The 23,050-nt window shown below is 30.7% G+C and overlaps 1 protein-coding gene across 17 annotated transcripts in view; it reads right to left on the bottom strand.

Annotated features, from left to right (window-relative positions):
• Positions 1–23,050, bottom strand: part of LOC145259913 (rap guanine nucleotide exchange factor 6-like) — a 917,527-nt gene that overhangs the window by 142,323 nt on the left and 752,154 nt on the right. For 11 of the 17 annotated variants that reach the window (XR_013864228.1, XM_080117855.1, XM_080117861.1 and 8 more), the window contains exons 7-8: positions 20,202–20,426; positions 6,884–6,904 (exon numbers count right to left, since the gene is read on the bottom strand). Coding sequence is in view for 16 of the 17 variants with exons in the window: in XM_080117855.1 (XP_079973981.1) it covers positions 6,884–6,904; positions 20,202–20,426 (246 nt within the window). In the remaining variant the exon portion in view is untranslated. The remainder of the gene's footprint in view (positions 1–6,883; positions 6,905–20,201; positions 20,427–23,050) is intronic. The other 6 variants (XM_080117853.1, XM_080117856.1, XM_080117859.1 and 3 more) reach the window with 1 other exon arrangement.

The raw sequence follows: 23,050 nt of genomic DNA on the forward strand, positions 1-23,050 counted from the left end.
CACAAGACAGCATACAGTAAACCGTAGGTTTTTACATCAGAGTTTTTCCTTCTCATAAATGCATATATTAACAAAAACTGGAGAGTGTATCTCTCCCAGTGAATTAATGCATTCCCAGATACAAAACTGAAAATTTCTATGACTCGGCACAGTACATACAGCGTCTAGCCTTCCCAAATGATCACTATCTGGTACTGGCCAGACTCATCATTGCTTAACTTTGGTGATCTGAGGAGAACTGGTGTGTCAACGTGATTGTGCCGTGCTGTGCCATATATATAAGAAAATAAAATTTTAAAAATCTGAATATAAGGAAAAACAGAAATTTTATTATCCGACAAAGAATACTAAATTAAAAATTAAGAAATCCTTAGCCTGCGAAATTTAAAAGAATGCCTTCTCATCAGATGAAAGATAATAGCACAAAATAATGATGAAATGCTATTTCAAGCATAAAATGAAACTACAAAATATGAATACTAACATATTTGCATAAAAGAAAAGGTTTCGGAAATTGCATAGCAAATAGGAGTAGCAAGAAAAAATTCTGGAATATCTAATAGGTAGGTCAATGGAGATCTGTAGGTTGAAATCCATACTTGGTAATATCCAAATGGATTTTCGTCTTTAACCCACCTACGAAAAGGATGTTTTTTATTAATTGGAACTGAAACTTCTGCTTTTTGTTTTTCTTATTTCAGAATAATTTTTCTTTTGAAAGAATATATCTTTATTAGAATATATTTCCTTTCTGTCTATTAATTATTCTTCAAACTGTTTTTGGATCTTCTCTACCTTGAATTTACCTGTCTTGTATTTACATATGAATTGAATATGAATTTCAACCTACAGATCTCCATTGATTTCCCCTACCTCTTTGATATTCCAAAACTTTTTCTTGCTACTCCTATTTGCTATGCAATTTCAAAAACTTTTCTTTTATGCAAATATGTTAGTATTCATATTTTGTAGTTTCATTTTATGCTTGAAATAGCATTTCATCATTATTTTGTGCTATTATCTTTCATCTGATGAGAAGGCATTCTTTAAAATTTCGCAGACTAAGGATTTCTTACTTTTTAATTTTATTGGATAATAAAATTTCTGTTTTTCCTTATATGCAGATTTCTTAAATTTTATTTTCTTATATTTACGCTCTTCTCCAATTTTGGATGATTGTGCTTTTTCATCTGATTTGGATTGTTTAAGTAAATATTAAAAATACTTATATCTTATTTTAAGTTTTCATACTAAACTCATAATTCTAATATATATATATATATATATATATATATATATATATATATGAGAGAGAGAAGGGGGGGGGCAATTTGAAATTCTGTGCAGATTCCTAAGTTGCACAAGATACACCTAAAGAAGGTCTTACATCAATCGAAACATTGTGAAAATAACACTCCATATGAAAACAGTAGTCCAGAGAATGCAAATACGAAATGCATCAATGCTAAGCAGAACCATTCATGTTATAATCTATTAACAAAAGGAATATCTTTTTATATGTTCATGTTTCAAGAATATTTTTTGTAGTCTATTAGGAAAAAGATGAGCTGAAAAAAAAAAAAAAAAGGTCCAAATGAGATTTCAAATGATATACATTATCAATAATAAGCATTTCTACATTTTTAGTATATAAAATTAATTGAAGAAACAATAAGCATTAATAGATTAGAGATAAATAAAAGTTAAAGAACAAAATAAAATTGAACAAAAATATAAATTAAGAAAAAAAAAAAAAATCAAAGATAATGTTGCACAGAATGATGAGAAGAAGAGACAAAGCCTATCAGACGAAGATTTTAGAGAAGGGATGCTGCTCGGAGGACAATGGCAGCATCCCCCAGCAGATGCTCTGGAATGTGAGTAATGGATGAGACAGAAGCCAATCCCCTAGATCTAAGCAAGCAGTAGAGAGCAGATAGCACTAAATGCCAAACATCCGGGTGCAGAGAAACACAAGGGCTGACAGGAACAATTAAACAGTCGCATACATGCACCTCCTTTACAGACATACACGTGCTCATATTCCTTTAATGTTCTCTCGCTTACCTACACAAACATGCACATGTCTATGCATGCACACACATTCACATATATGTACTCAGAAAGAGGCGCACTTGCTTTCTAGGTAGGATCAAAATGCAGTATCTGTTCAGCCTGATTAGACATTCTAAAGCTCTTGAAACTTTACAAAGAACCCATCTTTCTATTACAGCCAAATCAAATTTCTCAGGCAAGTATCTTATTTGATACAAAAAAGAATTATTTTTCTTAACCGGATTTAATATATAAAATAAATTCAGTCTATCATTTATTTGCTATTTATTTTCTACACAATGTTTAATTCGGTTCTGTTTTTGTGGATCTGGCAGCATGCTGTTAGAACCAAAATGTAATTAGATTTAATTCTTTCCAGAAAATGCATTGTCCACATCAGATCCCCCCCCCAAAAAAAGCCAGCATCTTAAGGAGGGGGGGGGGTAGATTTTGCCACCACATTAAAACTAACCTTTTGTTTAAGTTTGCTCTTATGGAGAAAGGCCAATTACATAATGATTCGCATAATTCATATAGAGGCACAAATACTAAATGTAAATATGAACGTACACACTTTTAACAGAAATTACATATGCAATCCTTATTCAGATGTGCACAATAATTCACACATACTGAGCAATGTACACATGTGCATATGTCACAAATACATACGCACACACAGGTGTAGCAATAGATACATATGCAAATGCTGCCTGTCACACGCACGCACGTTCTACATTTTAGTAAGATACACACAACATAAACTAGCAATGGATGCAGTGTACACTCAAGATGACAACATCCAAAAATTACAACATATTCCAAGATTTGAATTCTATGAACAACAAGAACAATTAAGATGCTTGTCTATTTTTTTTTTTTTTTTTTTTTTTTTTTTTTTTTTTTTGAGATGAGGAGGCGTGTCTGGAGAGGGACAAGGGATGGGGTTTGCACGGGATAAAAATTACCCTCAGAGTGAAAGATATACCAGTGATAAGCAATCAGAGTGAAAGACATGACAAATAGGACTAATCTCGAATCATTCGCAACTAAAGACATTTTGAACAAAACAAAAGTTTATCTTAAGAATAATTGTTTGTTTATAAGGCTCAATGGAAAGTCTCTTCATTTAACCAAATACTTAAGTCATGACGAGGATGCTGCAATAATGTGGTTTTTATTTAAGAATAAATCATTCTTCATATTATTTGAATTCTTCTAATTACTGTTCTCATCGTTAGTGTTATTTTCACAACATTTTGATGTAACCTCCAACCTTCTTTAAGGTGTATCTTGTCGAACTCATGAATCTGCATAGAATTTCAAATAGAATCCTTTATTTAATCCATGGGGCCGACATACTCGTGCTCTGTCAGCCATGACTGGGTAGAAAGTGATTCGCAATTGTAGTTTGAGTGTTGCCCGCACTGAGGATTGAACCTTCAACCTCTAGAAGAGGTTAACTTTTACAACTAAATTTCATCAAGAACTTTATTCACTATGCCATGGGGTCCTTGCAGACAAAATACACCTAAAGATGATCAGAGGTTACATTTACTGAAATGTTGTGAAAACGCAAGATAAGAACAGTAGGCTGAAGAATCTTATTATAAATAGTGAAATCTCATCTCAAAAATTAAGAAACCTAAATCATCAAGGCAATTCCATCTGGTTACCAAAACTGTTTGGTGGTTCATGTCTCTGGCATGTTTGTCAAGAAAGCAGTATTTGTATACATTTAGGGTGATTAACAACCAATGCTTGTTGGTTGGTTGGTTTTAATTAACAGTATATCAACCCTTTTCAAGTTATTCAATGCTGAATCCAGTGATTTTGAAAAAAAGTTTGTATGTTTCAAGTTCTTTATCTTCAAATATTCATTGTGTTTGAATTAGTTTGTAAAAGAAAACTGATGTTTTTGTTTTTTTACTTTGCAGAACATGATTGAGTTTTGCAAAGGGAAAGAAAAAACATTTGGTGGATTTTTGGTTAGGAAGCCAGTATCTTCAGACAGCTTGATCTGGTAACACAAGATACTCTAACAGGTATTCCGAGTCTGGGTCAACTTCGCATTTCCCACAACCGCCAAATGGGGCATCATCATAGGATGCTGTTTAAAATCATATCCAGAGACTTTTTTTATTTGTGTATGCTGACATTCTACATGAATGCATAATCTCTATCCCATTTCCATCAGTTTAACAAGAGTTCAATCCTATCATTTGACAAATGAAAACTGGATAATTTTGCCAAGGTTTCAACATTACTCTCAATTTTTTTTTTTTTTACTAAAAATCTTGTTTTAGTAATAAAACCATTAAAAATAATAAGTTTAATTTACACAGGAAATGTAAAATATCTTGCCTCACCCCATCAAAACAAGATAGGTGATATTAAAAAAAAAAAGAAAAAAACGGGAATAGCTGACGTTTATTATATGGGTTTTCACTATTATTATAGTTTGGAGTGATTATCAAGACTCCAAAGATGAGCATCTCATGTCCACCATTTTTTCTAGTTCTCACACTCGACACTACTTCTGTTCCAAACCAAAATAGATGATTTAAAATAAGTTAGAATATCAAAAACTTATCCTGGTAGGTAGAAGAGTAACTTATTTTGCCTTTAGTACCAGTTATATATATTTTTTGAACACTTTTTGTTTTGTTGTGACAATGTTCTTCTAAGCCTTTTGGTTAAAATCAAAGTGGCTATCTGTTCTGATACTCCATTTTTTTCTAGATCATTCTACATGGAAGCAATTTTATTATTTTCGTCTCAATCTAGTGTGTCCCCTTTTGGGGAATTGGATTTTTTTCTCCACATTTAAAACAAATCTTGTTGGACAAGGTTAGCAAGTTGCAATAATCCATACATAATCAAAAACAAAGACTATTAAACCTTGAATTATCTCCCTTCTTGATTTGTTTACTTGTTTCTTTCGCATTTTACATATACAATTAAACTTGTTATAATATTGTCTTATGTGCCTAAAGATTTTTTTTTGTTTTTGTTTTAAAATATGGTTTAAAGTAAAAAAAAAAAAAAAAGTTTCGAAGTAATGAAACCTTATCAAAACTGATTTCTCACTAAATAAGGAAATTACTCCAAGTTGAGATATACAAACAAAATTAACTGTGTGTGTGGTGTACATGATCAAACAATGAGCATATTGTTGAAGAGTGTTCTTTTTAAACATCCTCACTGAACTGATAAAGCTGGATCAAGTCACGCTTAACTAGCTGCTTAACTTCCTGTTGCAAATTTACTTCCTGCAGTTAACCTCGCACGTTTTCATTTAGTGCATTATTGTTGTTTACCATATATGAAAGAAGTCAAATATTTTATTTCTTTATTTTTTTTCATGATTACCTGACAGACATATGTCTGAGTAGGTATTAAATAGCAATTTTATTCACATTGATTGAACATGCAAATTCCACACCTATTATGAATAATTCAGAGTTTTCCTTCTATGAAGCATTCAGATTATTTTGATATTACGAGCATAATCCAAAAACTAATCATAATATGACCATTTTACACACGGAACTTTAGGAAAGGCAAACATTCATTTTTAGTACAAAAAAATGAAATTTGACCGATGTTAACCCAAGAGTATTGATAATCGTGCCAGGTGAAAATCCAAGAGTCAATTATTGATTATGGTTCTGCAAAAAAAAGCCCAAACCTACTTCCTGGTCATCTGAAAACATTTCTTGCACATATTGTATGAGAATTAGATGCAGAACAGTTTTTGTAGCTAAGATTACCAGCAAAATGAAAGATATTGTGGAAAATGTTCCACAATACTATTTCCAATTAAAAATCCACATGGAAAACTAGTCTCAAGAAAGTGACAAAATGTCTGTAAAGAAAGAAAAAAATTGCTAAAAAAAAAAATCCAGAAGGAAAACTCTAAAATAACATTCAGTCTTTCTCTCTGCTTATCTCAGCAGTGTTTCTCCATCATCCTGGACTTTCCTTGCCACTGGAATCAAATAATGGCGGTTAAGGAATTATTCTGGTTTGGGAATGCACAAATCTTGCTTCATTATAGACTTCGTACATAGGAACTCTTAGAGAGGGGAATCCATTACCATACAAAATGTAAAGAATCATGGATCATATTGAAAAAATACAATTCAGAAAGTGTAATACTTCTCCATATTATTATTATTATTATTGCACTATTTCGACAAATAGATGCTTCAGCATCGAGAACATTGCGGGTTTGAGGAAGATCATTCTTTACAACAGAAATGTACACAGCCCCAGCAAGCAGAGAACCAGAAAAGTGTATAGGTTTTGTTGAGCTGCATCCTTATCCAATCCTGAAGATGCCTATGCTTCAATATAAGCTGGTAAAATAGACATGTGATTAAAAAAAAAAAAAAGAAATCATAAGTAGGATGTGGTAAAGGTCTCTGGATTCTACACAAACTAATATTTCATTTTAAATATTAGTTTTTATAAATAAACAAATACAGAATTAGTTTTAAATGCTAGACTTCATATAAGAATTATAAACAAAAAACAAATCATAAACTTTTTTTCTTCATTTAAGTCTCTTTGCTGGAAGATTAGATTAAAAGAAAAAAAGAAAACCCTTTTTGCCCAGACCCAACAAGCACAAGAGTGAGTACAAGGCAACAACAGAAAGTGAAGGACCTCAGGTTGGAGTGGGGTGGGCATTAATAAGACTCTCTCTCTCTCTGTGTGTGTGTGTGTGTGTGTGTGTGTGTGTGTGTGTGTGTGTGTGTGTGAGAGAGAGCGCGCGCGCGCGCATGAAATGTAGGTCTGCTAAAAGAAACAGATTCAGCCTCACCTCTGGAAACATATCAAATCGCTGGAGAGGAAAGATTGAGGACATCAGAAAATGGTGTATGACAATAGAAAGTAAAACGAAATCAAGAGACAACAAAATAAAATAAACATTAAAATAAAAAAATTCAAAAAATCAAAAGAAATTTCAAAAGAGAATAAAAAATGAACATTGATCATTAAAAGAAACAAAAATATTTGAAAAGATTTGGTTCATCTGTTTTTACAACATATTTTTTTATATATTTTAAAGGTCAAAAGCTTATGTAAGGGAATAAATCTATATAATTAATTGAACACAGCTAATATTTTACCAATAGTTCAAAGAGCTGGGGGGAGGGGGAGAATAAGGTCAAAACTTTCTCGACAGTGTCAGTGTGGAAATGATCACACAGTAAATATAATAAGATTGATCTCTGTATCAATAAAACCATTTCGACAAGATGTGCAGGTCTTTCTTACCTAAACATAACTTTGATAAATACACATGTAATGGGAAACTAAAATCAATTTATAAATTGTATTTTTTTTTATTTATTTATTTATTTTTTTTAATTGTAAACAGGAATATTTTCAATTAGTTTTGTTTTTTTAAGCCATTCACCTGGATAAATCAAGCTAGGTACATACATACATACATACATACATACATACATACATACATACATACATGTGTGTTATTCATGGGGTTTAGTTTGATTGTTTTTTGTAAAGGAAAATTGTTTATTTTGATTTTGCAGAACATGATTGCACTTTAGAAAGAAAGAGGAAAAACAATAACATCAATAATAAGAAATCCACCGTTTGAAAAGCACTCAATACTAATTTAAGATTAACAGTTGAAAAAACCAGAGGAGTTCAAAAGTGATTTTAACAAACATTTCTATTTATCAAAATTAAATTGATTTTTTTTTTTTTTTTTTTTTTTTCCCCCCCAAATTTTCGAATAGTAAAATATTCTTCATTAATGTTTGGGGCATTTTAAATGAGGAAGCCGATATCTTTAGACAGCCTAATCTAATAATTCCATTTACTATCTTGTCCCTCTTTGCTAATCAAACTGTTTCCATGCACTCGCATACCTCAAAGCAAATGATAAATTCCTTGTAAACTTTAAAAATAAAAATTGTCACTTTAGCTAAAAACATTTAATGGATATCCTCAACATTGTTTCTTAGTTCCAAGATCTTTAAAGATTAAGGAACCATTTTCATACAATATAAAACGTGATAAATTTTGGGGATACACCAAGAATGCTGTAGATATAATCTAAACACCATCAAAAGAATGTGTGTGTGTGTGTACATGGAAAGATTTTCTTTGTGTATCTGTTCAGGTTTTAAATCTCAGCATCGATGCACATCTAGCCACTCTTCTGAGTATGCTCCCTATTTATAGGTTTAGCTTTTTGGTAGAGAAAATAACCGTTTCCACTTAGCATAAAGCAAGTCACTGATAGTATGTTAAAAATACATGTTAGGAAAGAAAGAACTAAAATATCTTCTACAGTAAGTAGCAGGTTTGTTAGTGCAATGAATATAGTGCTTGATCACATAAAAATGTACTTATACAAGCATTATTTGGCTACACATTTACATACATATTTCAGTTAGAGCTATTAATAACCAGATCTGTTAAGGCCAAAAACCTATATATATATATATATATATAACTAGCTGGCCGCCCAGCATTGCCCAGTCATACAATACGCTTAAACATGATATTTTAATTTATGCAGATTGCGTATTTATTATTATAGAATCAATCGTCTATTGATTATTAGATATTACGAGGAATAATTTACCTGATGGACTAATTCACAAACAAACAAATAAAAATGATTTACAATATCGCATCAGCTGATATTTGGGCTTGATGATGAATGCCTTGGACAAAATCACTCCTGATTAATGTTTAGTTTTCAAATATACAAACGAAAAAATGATTTGCAGCAATTTAAAATGGTACCTCTTCTTTTATTGTAAACTGAAATCATTAAGAAAAAAATTAAAATTAAAATAGTAAGATACCTCCAGGCTTGAACCATGGATCATTTGATCCAGTAGGTGAAAGCTGTACCACTTAGCTATATCTTTTTTTTTTTAAGAAGAAATGATTAGCTGAGGTTTTATTATATCAATGCTTTATATATGTGATACCATAAAAGTAAATTTTGGTATCAAGTTTCATATAAGCTAAATTGTAAAGAAAAAGAAGGACAAGAAAAAAAAAGAAACAAAAAAGAAAAAGAAGTCTTTTTTCTCAAAGAAATTTAAGACTTTCAAATTGCTTGCAAAAAGCAGAAAATGTTTGGGAAAACTTAGAAATTATTAAAAACCAGGATATAAGAAACGTTACAGTTACACCCACTATTAGTTTTGTTTCTACCATTGTAAAACCAGATATAATAAACCGTCTTGAATTAATTTGATATGGAAATATGGAAACAAGAATATCACATATACTGTATGTCTCAAAAGTTACAAGACTTGTAACAGTACACAATTTATTTGCTGTGCAGGGGGGGGGGGGGTTAATGATTTCCCTCTGATGTACTTTCCCATCGATATCTACCATACTTCTATGTGCTGCTGGAAAAATTAATCTGGGATACCTTATCATTATAGCCTTTGCATCTTCAAAACAGGTTAAAACGTCACATGAAGAAAGATCATAAGAATAAGTAGGCTGTTCCAATGCAACTTTCTTTTTGTCTAAAAACCGACAGATTTCCAAAGTGGTGTGAGCAAATGCTTTGCCATACAATTAAAAGTACAGGGGTTCCCAGGCAACATTGGGTGTGCTTGTTAGTTATTACAATAAAAAGATTACTACTATTAGCATATCTATAGAACTAATGGTATAAGTAAAGTAACTTTGTTTATCCTGAACGCAAAAAGCAAAGAGGTTGATAATAGTCTAGGTCAAATTCAAAGCTTCCTTTCCATTAACTACAACACAAAGGTGTGTAGGAGGGCACCATTACTTTCTCAGGATTATTCCACTTGCTCTTGATCAACTTATAATTTTCATTCTGAGCCATCTTTCCTATAAAATTGTCAAACATGTGGTCTGTTTGTGACAATTCACATACAAATGTAATGTTTAAAATAAACATTAAATTTTTCATTTAAAATAGATTTTTCTGTTCAATTAATGCTTGAACTGCAATCATCAATAAAGCATGTTCATCTTTTAGCGGATATAAGCAAAGGGTAATCTAGCAATATACATTGAAAAACTATTTTATTTTGTGTAAGCTTACAAGACCACATAGGATGATTGATTCATTATTTATTGAGAATGCTTTGAGATGGACCTTTCAAAATTTTCAGTACCCAGAGGAAGGCCATCCAAAAATTTTCAGTACCCAGAGAAAGGCCATCCAAAATTTTCAGAATTCAAAGACATGCTATTCAAAATTTCCAGGACCCAAAGCTAGGCCATTCAAACTTTTGAGGACTGTAAGGTGGACCTTTTAAAATTTTCAGATGAAATTATGTTTAAATTGCACACTCTACAAGCCTGATAGTTACTTCCAAAATCATTTAAAAAATTATATTTACATTTAATAAATACCGCATATTTCGGCATATAAAACAACCCTTAAAGTTAAAAAAATCATCTTTAAAAACCAATATTTCATAAGATACCGACTGTTGCAATCTCTAGCCTAGCCTAAACAAACATGGTTTCGTGATTTAGCAGTTATCTTATAAAACCGATATGTGATAAATTTATTAAAATTTGCTCCAATTTTGTACCTCGTCTTATCTGACGGTCGCCTTATACACCGAAATATACGGTATGCAAAAATGATTTTTGCAATCTATGATGGTACAAATTGTTTATTTTGTGAGTGCATAGTATAGCAGAACATGTTACTAGGCAAAGGTCAATTTTATGGGCTCATTGCTGTTTATAGCATTTCATGCTTTATGATTTCATAGTCAAAATAATAATGATAAAGTAATAATTATCAATTAAATTAATTATCTCAACAATGTTGATTATATTAACACAATCCAGTGACTTCAATATGTGAGAGATTAAGTCACTCAAAGAAAGTGCTTGGAAATATGGATACAATTTAAAAGTCTAAATTATTGTCTGTTAGTAAACTAAAATAATTGCAATATGTTGAAAAAGATTTATATTTTAATTTTATTTTTATTTGCAATATCAATTTCATTATTTCAAAATTGGTTCGCAATTTTGAAATATTAACATTATTTATAGTGTACCAAAAAATTGAGATATGTCATTTGGCTTACGTTGATATTATGAAATTTCAGCAAAGTTAATTTTTTTCTCAAAGAAATTGAATTTGAAAATTTTGTAGCTTGTTGTAGAAACTAATTGGCACGAAGAAATTATATAGGTCAAAACATCATGTTGATGTAAAATGAACAACTCAAATATACTAATTCTATTTTAGTATAGACTACTATATATAAGTAATGAAAATATATAGCAATTAAACTACACAGAATCTTCCAATTTCATACTTGAACTGAACCTAAAAACTAGATGGGTGCTTTGTGTGTGTATATATATATATATATATATATATATATAAAATAAAACCAAAATAAGATTATTTGAATTTCAGCTTCTTATTTCCCCTTAAGCTTAAGGCTTAAATTTTAGACATTTTTTTTAGAATCCAAATCATATAATGGATTTTTTTCAAAATTGAAATAAGTATTTTAAATATTGGATTTAATAATCTTGATTTTAATCTTTGTAAAATGACATAAAGGGGTGCAAAATTGTTCTGTCTAGAGAATTAATTGTACCCGTCCTGGAACAAATACTCTTCTAGTATATTTAACTTATTTAAAAACCATGCATTACAGTTTTTGTAGGCAAATCAGGGTTTTATACAGACAAGTATTTTCTGAGTCGATTCCTTAGCAAAAACAAATTGAGAAAGAACCAGAGAATTAAAGCAGACCTGAGAAAAACACCTGTCCATAATAAAACCCAGGTTCACCTACAGAAACTGAAATGTATATTTTTAAATAATTTATATTACTTATAAAAAGCAAATTGTCTGTTTGGTGACATGTTAAGGAATTGAGGAAATCCAAAGGACTATCCTAATCCAGAAAAGATTTGTCCGTATCAATGAAACCTTGGTTTGTCTACAGAAGCTAATGCACAGTTTTCAAATAAAAAAAAAATTGAGTTCTCATAAAACTTACAGTCAAGCACTTTATTAATTTCTTTTCAACAAACTATGGTGCGTGTATGTATGTATATATATATATATATATATGTATATACTAATATTGATTCACTTCTTTTGAATAAAGTTTGAGATTATGTATATATTATATATGCCAGAAAATCTGTACTAAAAAGAGAAGACTATATACAAAAGCATCTTTACAATAACGATCTGGGATATTCTAGAAAGATAAATGAGGTGGTCTAACAGAATATTGTGACTAAGACAATTGTCAAGTAATACTTGATACTGGAGGCTTAGGCGGCGGGGAAGTGAGGTCAACTAGGTCAAACATCAAAACCAAAAAGGTCAAGGAGTGTTAGCTTGCCATTAATTAGTCAGAAAAAGAAAAAAATTTCACAAGAAATATCTTTCTTGTTTTGAATCTAAAATGAACATTTTAAATGAACCATTTTCATAACTAAAATTAGTGTTAAAATAATAAAAAATAAACAATTTCAATAATATTTTTATGTAAACTAGTTTTATCCATAAAAAATCCATAATTAATCCTTTTAGATCATTTAATGATCCAGCATAGTGTGTGTATGCGTGAGTAAATAATGAGTTATAAAAATGTAACAAAAAATAAGTTATTCAAAATAATTAAAGAAATGTAATAATTTAATTTTAAAATCTTATTAAAATAATTTGTTTAAAAAATATGCAAGTAGTAAAATATTTCTGCAATTTAAATTTCAACATTTTGAAACATCATGAATTTTATTGCAAAGAATAGATTTTGATAATCAGAAATACCATGAAACTGCAGTAAAATGTTAAAATATGCCTCTTTTAACCATCATTTGTTAAATGTCATTGGGGTACAAGTTTTAAATTGAACAAAGTCTAACCACACTGATAAGTCAGAGATGGCGTGAATATACAGATATATAATTTAGTAAATGTTTCGATTTTGTGTGTGTAAAAAAAAAAGAATAAAAAGTAATTGAAACAACTATTTCTACCTGTGTCAAGACATACATTTCCTAGAAAAAAAATTCAAAATATTTTTGAAAAGGCTCCATTGGTGAATATTTTTTATCACTACAGTAAAGTAAAAAAAAATAAAAATAAATTGCCAACATTTCAAAATTGTTATTAGTATATACATTATTGAGCTACTACTCCAACTATATATATTTTAATTATTAAGATATAGTCTTGCAAGTTTTTCAACCTTTACATACTATATGCATAAAAAACATGAACAAACTTCACCCCAAGTCCTTCATTTGAAAATTCCTTTGTTTAAAAGTCAATTACTGCATTAGTTTACTTCCAAGAATTTACTCTAGTTCTATTATTATATATATCAATTTTATTATCAGTTTGTTCAAGATATTTTAACCAATAGAGATCTTTAAGATTCTGGCCATCAGTTTTTTTGCAATGGAAATTGTCAAGCCTTAATTTTGGGAGACCATTATAATACTCTTCTGATTATAGGGGAACAATCCTCTTTTTAGCTAGTCTATAGAACCTTCCTTAACTATATAGTCCTGGATGAATTCATCCAGAAAATACTTGACATGCTGTTGGTTGGTTCATTCTTCTAGTTTTTTTTTGTTTGTTTTTTTTGTTTTTTTGCAATGAAAGTTCTTGGTGTATTTTTGTTGATTCTTTTTGATGACTCTTGAATAATAAAATGCACTAGGAAATTAATATAAAGAAAATAAAGCAGTTTAACGAAACCAGACAAAATGTAGAAGCAACAATGGAAAATGCAGATATACTAAAATAAAACAATCAAATTAATCCAAATGATATATTTGAAAATTGGTTAAGATACCAGATGCCACAATACAGGATCTTTTCCAAATAGATGAAATATGTTTTCATTTTAAAATAAATATTTAATTTATTTGAAAAAGATCCTACATAGTATTATCTGGTTTCTTAATGGATTTTCAAATTTCTCATAATGCTTCTACTGCAGTAAAATTAATCCCAAATATGATTTTAATATTTTGCTTTTATTACTGAAAAAAAAAAAAAAAAAAAAAAAAGAAAACTATCAAATGTGAGCTAAAAGATATATTTTGTTCTGTTTTTTTTTTTTTTTTATTTGTTTGCTTAAATATTTACAATTCAAAACATGCAAAACAAAGATAAAGACAGAGAGGGGAATGAAATAAAAGGGAGGAAGAGAAGGAGGAAGGGCAGCTATTTTGAAGTGTTTGAGTAATGACTATGAAAAACAGGTCAATGAAAGGAAGAGAAGGAGAAAGTAAATAGAGCGAGAACAGGGTGAACATTTTGTCAGAACACACACACACACACATATATATATTATATATATATATATATATTTAACAATACAGAGTCAGGCTTGATAGCAAATAAGGCAAAAATTAGCTTTGTGGTTATTTCTGCAGTGAACTTCCTGAGAAGACAAGTGGTGTCTCCTTGACATTGTAGATATCCACCCAACTTCCTTTTAATTATTATGTACAAGTCATGTTGGTGATGAGGGTCTGTAAACAATGAAATGGTCAGACTTGGGCCAAAATAATTAGAGGAGGAAAAGCTGGTTAAAAATATATAGCCAAAGAGGAGGAAGAGAAAGAAAATAGGGTGTTGGTCAGTGGAGTGATATTTATTTATTTATCTGGTTTAGAAGGAGTTGGCCGTAGGAGGTACAGAACAATTTTACAAAAACTTCTGATTTGCAGAGAACAAGTCCGAGACCTAAAGTACTTTTTTTTCTTTTTTTTTTGCAGAAACTATCTCCTAATATATAACCTTATACTAACTGGATTTTCAATTTGAACTTAATAAGCATTTAATTTGACAAATCAAATTGAGTCTGACTAGCCAATTATCTTTTGTTGTTATTGAACCATGTTATTGATAATAAACTAACATACTTTGTTCATTTAAAAAAATAAATTGCAATGTGAGCAAAAAGTTTGGTAATATGTAAACATTCTTACATAATCACCTAAAAAGAAAAAAAAATCAGCTAGGAAAAATAATTTATTTTAGTAAGAGTTAATATGTATTATTTGTATTTTTAGCTTAAATACCTCACAAAAAATAAAGATATTCAGAAAAAAAAAACGTAAATTAAATTTCACAAGAGAACAAAGGAAATGAGTGTAAAATCAAGGGAGATCACACCCTTCCCAACACTAAAACTATTTACCAAACCAGAGAGTTCATCATAATCGTTAAAAAAAATGTGGGAGAGGGGTACAGTAAACGCTATTAATCTATAATTTTTTTTCATCATACTGAAAGTATGTTTTACAAGAGACAGGAAGATCTGTATTGAAAAAAAAATAAAAATAAAAATGGTCTTCTATCTCCTACCAATGAATTGTTAATTTTTCTATACTTCAAACATTTTCGGAAAGGAAAGACAAAATGAAAGAGGAAGAGAGAGAAAACAGGAAGAGAAAGGAAGCTAAAGTGAGAAAGGAAGAAAGTGAAATAAAATCAAGCCAAATAATAAGGACATAAAGCTCTAGCGGTTTGGCCTTTTTCTCTTATAAAAAGAGCAGAATTCCACTTTTTTTTTTTCTGAATTATGGAATGTAGAAATTAGACTGGGTTTACTTTCGGCAGCTTCATAACTCTCGCATCTCTTATTTTGTTCTTTAGTTCTCACATTCCATGAGTGATATTTCTGACGAGGGGAAATTGTTGTTTTCTATATCATCCATATAATATTTATCGTTGGTTGTTTTTGACTTTTTGGAATTTTTTTTTTTTTTTTTTTTTTTTAGTTCCTCACATCGAGTGGCTTCATGCCTTGTCTGGAAGAATTTACATGAAAAAAAAAAAAAAATTAAAAAGCAGAGAATTCACATCCCTGAACAATGCATCCTATAAAATATTCCTAAAAGCCTATCAAAGATAGACCACTGGGGTTTGCTGGAGAGTGCAATGCAACTAAATGTTATGAAAATAACTAACAATGAATTTGAAGATGTTTACACCTTTTTTTGTGGAGAAGGGGTGGTATTTATTTTAGTGAGTTTCAAATTTCAAAATAGATAACAGATGTTCACTTTATTCTGAATGCCATTTTATTGCCAACATTACATCTACAGTGCTTGGAAGCTAGTGTCTGCTATCTTAAGCACAGACCATATATTGTTCCTTCGAAGACCGTTACTCTGATATGTCTCCAAGATAAATCAGGTCATAGAAGCCTTCAATCAACAATGAAAAATTTGATTTTTCAACAAGGTTAGCAAATGCAGACAGTAAGGGTAAGTCATAAAATAATGGCAAATGGATGAAGAAGACCAGGTTTAAACAGGGGGTAAGGAAGTTGGTAACAGCTTCAAGCAATTTCTAAAAGCCATTCTTATCTTGGGCAAACTAGCAACCAAACAACAAATATTTACAATTCATATAATGTTCATTCAGTTGAGAGATTTCTTAAAACAAATGAATAGAAACAGAACACAAAACTTTATGTATTATTCGGACTTCTGTTTTCGAAACATTTATCTGCAATGTTGTTCTCAAAATGTTTTAACGGATGTAACCTCCGACCTTCTCCAGGTGCAGCTTGTCGAATGCATTAATCTAGCAATACACATGGCCGTTAAAACGCTTTGGATAATCAGATTTCAAGGGGTTTCTGCTAAAATAGTCATATTTTAAAAACCAAAGCACTTTAAGTCTTCAAAATACCACCGTTTTGTTCAGAAATGAATATACTTTCAAATGAATTAGTAAATAATAACATACATTATATATTTTTAGAGTTTTAAGCAAATAAAGTGATAAAAATGTGAACATCATAAAACGTCATTTTCGGTAAGTTTTTGTAACGACCCCCCCCCCCACCCACCCTGATTTCTAAACATTCGTACCGTGTTTCTGTGAAGAATTTTTTAATGAAATTTGGAAATTAACCAAAAGAGATGTCATTTTTAATAATTTCGAGTGTCCGAAATTCATTTGACCACTTGTTTTTTTGTTGTGTTAAAAAAAAGATTTCAAAATGGTGAGTATTGAAAATCTTGAAAAAAAATTTCTTCGGACACTCACTATTAAATAAAACAATCTTTTTACTATGTTTATTCGTTAAAAAGATGATTGGACAGTGTTTTCTCTAGTGGTACGTAGCAATTTAAAAACATAATATCTGAAAAAATCATTATGAATTTGAATCAAGACTTCTGTAGTATTAGTGATACTAGCTGTATCAGCAGCAGCGATAACATGGCGTAAACAGACGTTTGTTTTTGTTGTTTATTTTTATTCCAAATCGATTTTTTTTTTTTTAATTGAAAATCTGCTTATAAAAAAAATTCTTACATGTTAGAGCTATTTTGTTACCAACCATACAAATATTTTGAAAAATTGGGTAGTAGTAAATTTTAAAATATTTTAACAAGCGAAAATGTGAAATTATGATGTTTTGGTGTACAATTACGAACAGTAACACACTTTTAATTTTCGTTCCTTAAAAAATGTTTTCGGTGAATTATTATCGAATGGAAACTAATCTACCCGATTTAAAAAAAAAATTTTTTTTAAATAATCAATATTTAAATATTTGTAGGAGGTGCTCAGTTAAAAAATAACAATGGTAGGAAAGGACATGAAATGTAATTAAAAATCAGAATAACATTAATTCAAATTTTTTAACAATTTGTCAGCTTTAGCAAAAACTTGTTTCTTTTTTTATATTTAAATGGAAAAATATCAAGTATTTAAATTCAAGCATCATGTTTTCTGTTAGAGGGACGTCACGTTTTTTAAATAACATTTATTTTTGTTTGTTTGTCATAATTCTTGTAAAGTTTCACAATGGGTATCAAACACCCTCTTTAAAAAAAAAAAAGAAAAAAACACTTAACGAGTGGCAAGCCTCCTCCTAAAACCTTTAGCCTTAACAATAACGTTAAGTACAAGTGGCAGAGCTCCTTACTAAACAAACTTCCCCTGTGAGCTCATATAAACGTTTGAAGAAAAGTGCACATGATTAATCACCCCCCCCTCAAAAAAAATAAATTGGTCAACTGTCCTAAAATGCTAGGATCGTCTTGAAATGGTGAATTATTTTACATTTATGTGAAACCAACCCCCACTCTAAATTCTAAAATTGTTTTTGTTTTGTTTCTATCAAGTCTTCAGGATGTTCACACAATTTTCCTTAGCCCTATCATTAACCCAAAGTCAGAGTGGCAACCTCCTTACCTTCTCATAATTGCACAAAGACCCTCTTAAAAGCACGCATAATCGCCTTTTAAAAAACAAACAAACAAAAAAAACACCCAGTATTTATCTATCATAGGAAAAGAGGAGGGGTAACTGCCCTAAAGCGCTAGAATGATTCAAAATGGGAAATCATTTTACATTAAATTCTAAAATAATTTTTGTTTATCTTTTATTAAAGTTTTTCAAGTTGTTCACATGCAATTTTCTATAAAGGTAGAATCACATATTTTGGAGAGGTGGTCAGATGGGGAGGGTAACAGAAGGTATTAATCTACAATAACACCAAAGAAATATTGCAATATATTCATTTTTAACCAATCCTAGATTTCGATTTCAGTTTTTGGCACGTAAAATGCATTACAACTAAACTTTGAGTTCTCTAACTTCTTTTCTTTTAATGAATACATGGCATTTTTAAGCAATCGCAGCATATTTATGTGAATTTACTGCAGATTATTTGGAAACCATTTCTGGAAATTTTCAGTAGCATATTCAGATTCCTTGCACAAAAATACACTTATATGGCAAATTTCATTGCTTTGTCTTGTGTTTTAACAAAGATATAGCATTTTTACTGAAAAAGTAGTGCAAAAAATGTGACAAAACGCATATGGTCTTAAAGAGGGGAAAATATCCAAACACGCAGGGCATAAAAATAGTCATAACTTCCTGGATTTTAATTGGATTTTAAAAATTTTAAAAGATTCTTTCTTAGCTTATCAAGCTCTTTCTATATATACCAATATTGAAATATTTTAAGCCATTTAAATTTTTTCATGTGTATTGCTACATTAATCACGATCAAACTTAGGAATGTATATAGAATTTCAAACAGAACCCTTTAATCAATCCATGGAGGTAAATTGCTCGTTCTGTCAGGCATAAGCGAATAAAAATTCTTAAATAACTCATAATTGTATCACTAGTGTTGCCCATATTGAAGATTAAACCTTCCATCTCCAAAGGAAATCTGGATCTTGTCGGCCTAGAGCATCCACTTTGGAGGATGACCACTGGCTTAAATTAAGTGTTTTGAAGGATTGAAAGAAACTCATTATTGCTTAACATTTATCTGTTGTGCTAAAGTTCAATCTTCGGTATGGGTGAAACTAAGAATACAATTATGAATTACTTAGGACATCTACCTGGTCATGGCTGATGGATTGAGACTAGGTATTTCCGGTGAATTAAATAGTTTCATTTAAAATTCTTTATAAATTTCCAGAGTTCAACACACTGACCAAATCATTAATAGAGAATGGAAAGTGGTTTACTTTTGGAAGCCACATAACTCACTTCCCTTATTTTGTCCTTTAGGCCTCACATTCCATGAGCAATGTTCTGACATAATATAGTATAATTCTCGAGTAATACTTTAAAAAATCTAACCATTAATTCTTCCAAAAATTGATGACCCCCTTCCCCCATTTTAAACCCATCAGTCAGAACAAATTCATTGCTTTAGGTGTTAGAGTAATTTGTGTGTGAAAATTGTAAGAGCTAAATTTGGAAGGGCTCTTTATAAAATTTTAACTTACAATTACCGAACTGTTTCACAGCTTTCAAAAGACTAGACCAACTCCTGAAATCTTAAGGTTTGACTAAATAAGAAATCTAAAGAATTTTCTTTTTAAGTGATAAATAATGAAAAATACCGCCGCCCCCCCCAAAAAAATATATATATTGGATGCATTATATTTTTCAACTGAATTCTTTAGATTTCATTCATAAAAAGAAAAATGTTGCATTCATAGAGCTTATATGTAATAAAAAATTAAATAGGCTTATATGCTGGAAACAGGAAAGTGGGGCTTATATGTTAAGGAAAGAGGCTTATACAATGATAGTACCTAAGGAGGTTTATATTACGTAAAAAGACTAATAAAAAAATGAATAAACTTACTTCTGAACTTTCGGGATAGACTTCTTCCTCGTCTGAATCTACCATGCTTTCCGTTAATCCACTGTAATCCAAGTCTGCATTCTCCTGTCCATCAATTGATGAATGCATGTCCGAGCCAGAATAGGCACTTGATGTGTCACTGGCTCGAGAATTGCGCTTCAAGCGTTGATCTCTGAAACATTGCTCTGCAGCGGAGAGGGGCATGTGAGCCAGATGGGGAGGAAGCTGGAAAAAAAATTTTTAAAGAAAAAAAAAAATTAGATAGAAAGCATGAATTATTTTCCTCAAAACATTTATAGGAACTGGTTTGTTTGAAGATTAAAACAAACAAGACAAAAAAGGTTATTTTTTATGTATTAATAAGTCATAGCTTATCAAAGCTAAAGGCCACCATTCACCCATGTATGGAGTACTGCTGTCACATTTGGGCTGGTACATCTGCTACTAGTCTCTCGCTCTTGGACAGGGTCCAAAAGAGAGTAGCCAACCTAATAGGTCCTGAACTGTCATCTAAACTTCAGCCCCTGTCCCACTGATGAAATGTTGCATCGCTCTGCCTGTTTTACAAATATTTTAATGGTGGATGCTCTGACGAACTACAAGCACTTGTGCCCCCTCGACAAACATACCCCCGGCAAACCCAACAAGCAGCGAAGTCCCACCCCTACACAGTTGAGATCCCTAGATGTAAGAAAGCCTTTTACTCTAATAGCTTCTTCCCCAGAACTTTGGTATTCTCTTCCAGTTTCCTGCTTCCCCAACTGCACTGACATGCAGAAGTTCATGTGTAATGTGAACAGATATCTTGCTGCTAAACTACATAGTACCCCTGGAACTTAGGTCCCTGATAGTAGCCCCCTACATCAAAGTGGCAATATGCCTTGTTTGGGGTGAAAATATAAAAAAAAAATTTTTTTAAAGATAAGAGTTAATGAATTTTTTGGGGAGGGGGGGGGTAATTAAACATGACGATTGATAACAATGGAGGACTGCAATTCAAGTTAAATTATTAAAGAGAATAGCTCAACAAGAATTTAACATTTGACTCAAAAACAATCATGCTATAGTCATCTGGGAAGCAGCCTCGTGGTATTGTGTTCGACAGATTGTTCTTAGAAAGAAACTTCAACTATCACCAATATAACATTCGGTTTAAAGTTTATTTTACATGCTGACATGTGTTGGACAGCTTTTAGAAACTGACTTCCCAACTAACCTATCTTTGGTCAGATTGTTCTCATAAATTAGCAATACCAGACACCATAACGTTCAGAACTGGACAAGGCACACACTGTTACTTAATTTGAAACTCATAGTTTTTAAGTCAGTAATAAGTACATTTCTCCTACCTCCATCAAAATAAAACTTATATAACTGGATTCACAATAAAATTTACTTTAAAATGGGATTTTAATATTTTTATTGTGGTTTGTATAGTCGGAGAAATCGCTATTTAAATTCAACTATTAACGACGAAACCTGTTAGCATAGCATGCTCGCTGGCGGTAGATCACTTTTTGCAAATAAGCAGTCGGGGTGTGTTCACATAAATACCCAAAGCGAAAGTTGTATCCATCGACGATGTTTCTAGTTGTTTTAGCTAATCAAGAAAAAGAATCGTCTTTGCTACAGAATTTGAACACATGTACGTCTTTCCAGTCAAAAATTCGAATATCTCAAAGTTAACGCTTTGTAATACAAAGATAAGTAAAGATAGAAACTGTATTCAAACACTATTTGATAGCGAATATATTAATTTCTTTTATCCTTAAATTTGAAAAGAATTGGATAAAAACTTTCTTTGCATGAGTCGATAGAAGTAGTGACAACCGCATATAAACATGAGAATTTTTGTGTGGCGAGACGCGTATAAAAAAAATCTGTAAACAAAACATTCGTCAACTACTTTACAAACATAAATTATTCATTTTATTTTTGTTATTATTTAGAAAACAAATTTTTAATTATGGACAGGAAAAGAATATGTTTAAAAAATAAATTCTTTGAAAAAGAATAACCGACAATGACCATACTTTCAAATGAGTTAAAACACATAAACCACTTATCCAGTTAAGTAAAAGGATAACTTTTAATTGGTTTGTTTTACAATCCACAGAGGTATTAAAAGTAGGCAAAAAACAAATATATAACAAATAAATGCTATCAAAAGCAAGTTACCTCAATAAATTTTTTGTGTTGTAAATGTTTATTCTGTTCAAAAAACAAGTAGTGTCGAGCGTTACATGAGAACAAGAAAAAATGGCCGCGATGTCTCTTAATGTCTCAACAATGATTTTAAAAAATTATGCAAAATAGTGGTAGAAACTCACCCAATAATTGTCACAGTAATTTGAAACCGTTAAAATGAAATTTAATTATCTTAATTAGTTAAATGTACTTGAAAACATAAGTGTAATCTGTACGAAATTTCCTTTCATTTTATATGTTACAAGCCATATATTGTTAATTTCTTTGAATCGTGTCCTGGTTGCCATCTTGAATTTCCTAGTTGCCATCTTGAATTTTTCACCGTGTGATAATAAATGATAATGTCGATCAGAATAATATTTCACATGATGATAAAGCCTTACCTCCTAGTTTTTAAACTGTTTTTTTTTTTATAATTTTACTTACTTTTAGCCATTAAAATGAAATTTAATTATGCTAATTAGTATGCAAATTAGTTTAATGTACTTGAAAACATAATTCTGATCTATACAAAATTTCCTTTAATTTGATATGCTACAAGCCATATTTTGTTAATTTCTTTGAAGCACGTCATGGTGGCCATTTTGGATTTCCTGGTCACTATCTTGGATTCTCATGATGTTATAATAGCAGATGATATT

The sequence above is a fragment of the Euprymna scolopes genome, chromosome 35 (genome assembly GCF_053919585.1).
Source record: "Euprymna scolopes isolate OS-2025 chromosome 35, ASM5391958v1, whole genome shotgun sequence".
In the NCBI taxonomy this organism is placed as follows: Eukaryota; Metazoa; Mollusca; class Cephalopoda; order Sepiida; family Sepiolidae; genus Euprymna; species Euprymna scolopes.